At 34.2% G+C, this 2,021-nt stretch overlaps 1 protein-coding gene across 1 annotated transcript in view; it reads right to left on the bottom strand.

Moving 5' to 3' along the window:
* The window catches only part of SARC_07925 (hypothetical protein), a gene marked incomplete at both ends in the record, with an annotated part of 6,175 nt that overhangs the window by 2,542 nt on the left and 1,612 nt on the right, over nucleotides 1–2,021 (bottom strand). The window contains 3 exons of the mRNA XM_014298115.1: nucleotides 289–357; nucleotides 675–836; nucleotides 1,696–1,905. Of these exons, the coding sequence (XP_014153590.1) occupies nucleotides 289–357; nucleotides 675–836; nucleotides 1,696–1,905 (441 nt within the window). The remainder of the gene's footprint in view (nucleotides 1–288; nucleotides 358–674; nucleotides 837–1,695; nucleotides 1,906–2,021) is intronic.

The following is a 2,021-nucleotide window of genomic DNA, read 5'->3' as shown; positions in this document are numbered from 1 at the left end:
CATATACATATTCATATACATATACATATACATATACATATACATATACACATATTATACATATACATATACATATACATATACATATACATATACATATACATATACATATACATATACATATACATATACATATACATATACATATACATATACATATACATATACATATACATACACATATGCATATACATATACATATACATATACATATACATAAAAAATATACATATACATACACATATGCATATACATATACATACACATATGCATATACTGGGCACTCACCTGAAGCTCGTCGGGGATGGTGAAGAATGTGACCAGTCGATTGAGGAATGCTTGATTGTATACCATCACCTGTGAAATAGAAAGTACACGAATTAAAAACCCTAAACCCTAAAACAATAGTGTATCAATTGAGCCTGATATTATATAGTAAATGGAGTCACATAAGTCAATAGTTCATATACTGAATTAAGTTGTACAAGTCCAATAGTACATATACTTCATTATGTCGTACAAGTCTATAGTATATATACTGAATTAAGCCAAGTACGTCAATAGTACTGCACTAAATTGCCTCAATTACATCAATAGTCAATTGAGTCAATGATATATATATACTGAATCGAGTATATATATATATATATGTATATATATATATATATACATACCAGTGCCCGTGAATTAACCACCAAGCGCTTGTCAGCCTTCCTGTCGAGTGGATTGTCGTCTAACATCAGAGAAAACAATGGCTTGCGTTCCTCTTTAATCAGCAACGCACTCATCCGTTTGGCTGAGGTGACCTTCTTATCCGACAAAAGTGAGGCTAGTCCCTGTGTATGATCAAGTAGTGAGATTCTGTGGGTTTGTACCGGAGATTGTGTTAAGTATGTTTATATAATATATTGTGCTCAAGTATGTTTATATAATATATCGTGCTTAAGTATGTTTATATAAAAGTGGTAACCACAATATAAACCGATACACTCTTTGTGTGTACACCCACATTTGACTTGTGGCATATGTCAGATGCACTACTGATTTTTAATACGGCCGACCATTCGAGTTACATTAATGTTGAGTTGCGTTAACGCCATAGCAAATAGTACGTTTACGTAAGATTCGACGTATAACTTTTTAGCGTAAAATCGCACACATCATCACGGTTTCAGTTTGTGACAAGTATAAATAAGTATGCGTAATGCAAGACTATTACGTTTTTGTACACGCCATAGGCCAAAAGATGAATTGAAATTGTCACTTCGTTTGTAATAGGCCAGCAAGGTACACACTCAGTACAAATAAAAAGTATAAGCAAGTACGTAAACTCAGACTCTGTACGTACACTTACGTAAACACTATACCTACCATTGACAGCTGTGACTCTATACATACACTTACGTTTAAATTCTTACTCTTTACGTACACTAACTAAAACACTATACCTACCATAGACCGCTGTGACTCTATACATAAACTTACATTTAAATTCATTTTCTTTACGTACACTAACTTAAACACTATACCTACCATAGACAGCTGTGACTATATACATACACTTACATTTAAATTCATACTATTTACGTACACCCACTTAACCACTATACCTACCATAGACATCTGTGACTCTATACATACACTTACGTTTAAATTCATACTATTTACGTACACTTACTTAAACACTATACCTACCATAGACCGCTGTGAGTCTCGCCTGGGCAGGCTTCCCGCATCTCTTGGCTCAATAACTGCCTTGAAGTGCGTGCTATCTGAGTACAGGTCATTGCAGTAGAGCCCACCCAGAGACAGTTCGGTACATGTGTTGTCACTACCCACACGACGCCGTACGTTGGCGTGCAGATCCTCCCAGACCAGCTCTGCGATGGGGATGTCCTTATTATCCTGTGGATTGCAAGAAAATGGTATGTATATATACATAAATATACAGAATATATATATATATAAATATATATATATACATATATATATATATATATATGTATGTGTGTGTGTGTGTG

Source organism: Sphaeroforma arctica (assembly GCF_001186125.1).
Source record: "Sphaeroforma arctica JP610 unplaced genomic scaffold supercont1.666, whole genome shotgun sequence".
NCBI lineage: Eukaryota > Ichthyosporea > Ichthyophonida > Sphaeroforma > Sphaeroforma arctica.
Note: the sequence above shows the minus strand (reverse complement) of the source record. Positions and strands in the feature narration are given on the sequence as shown.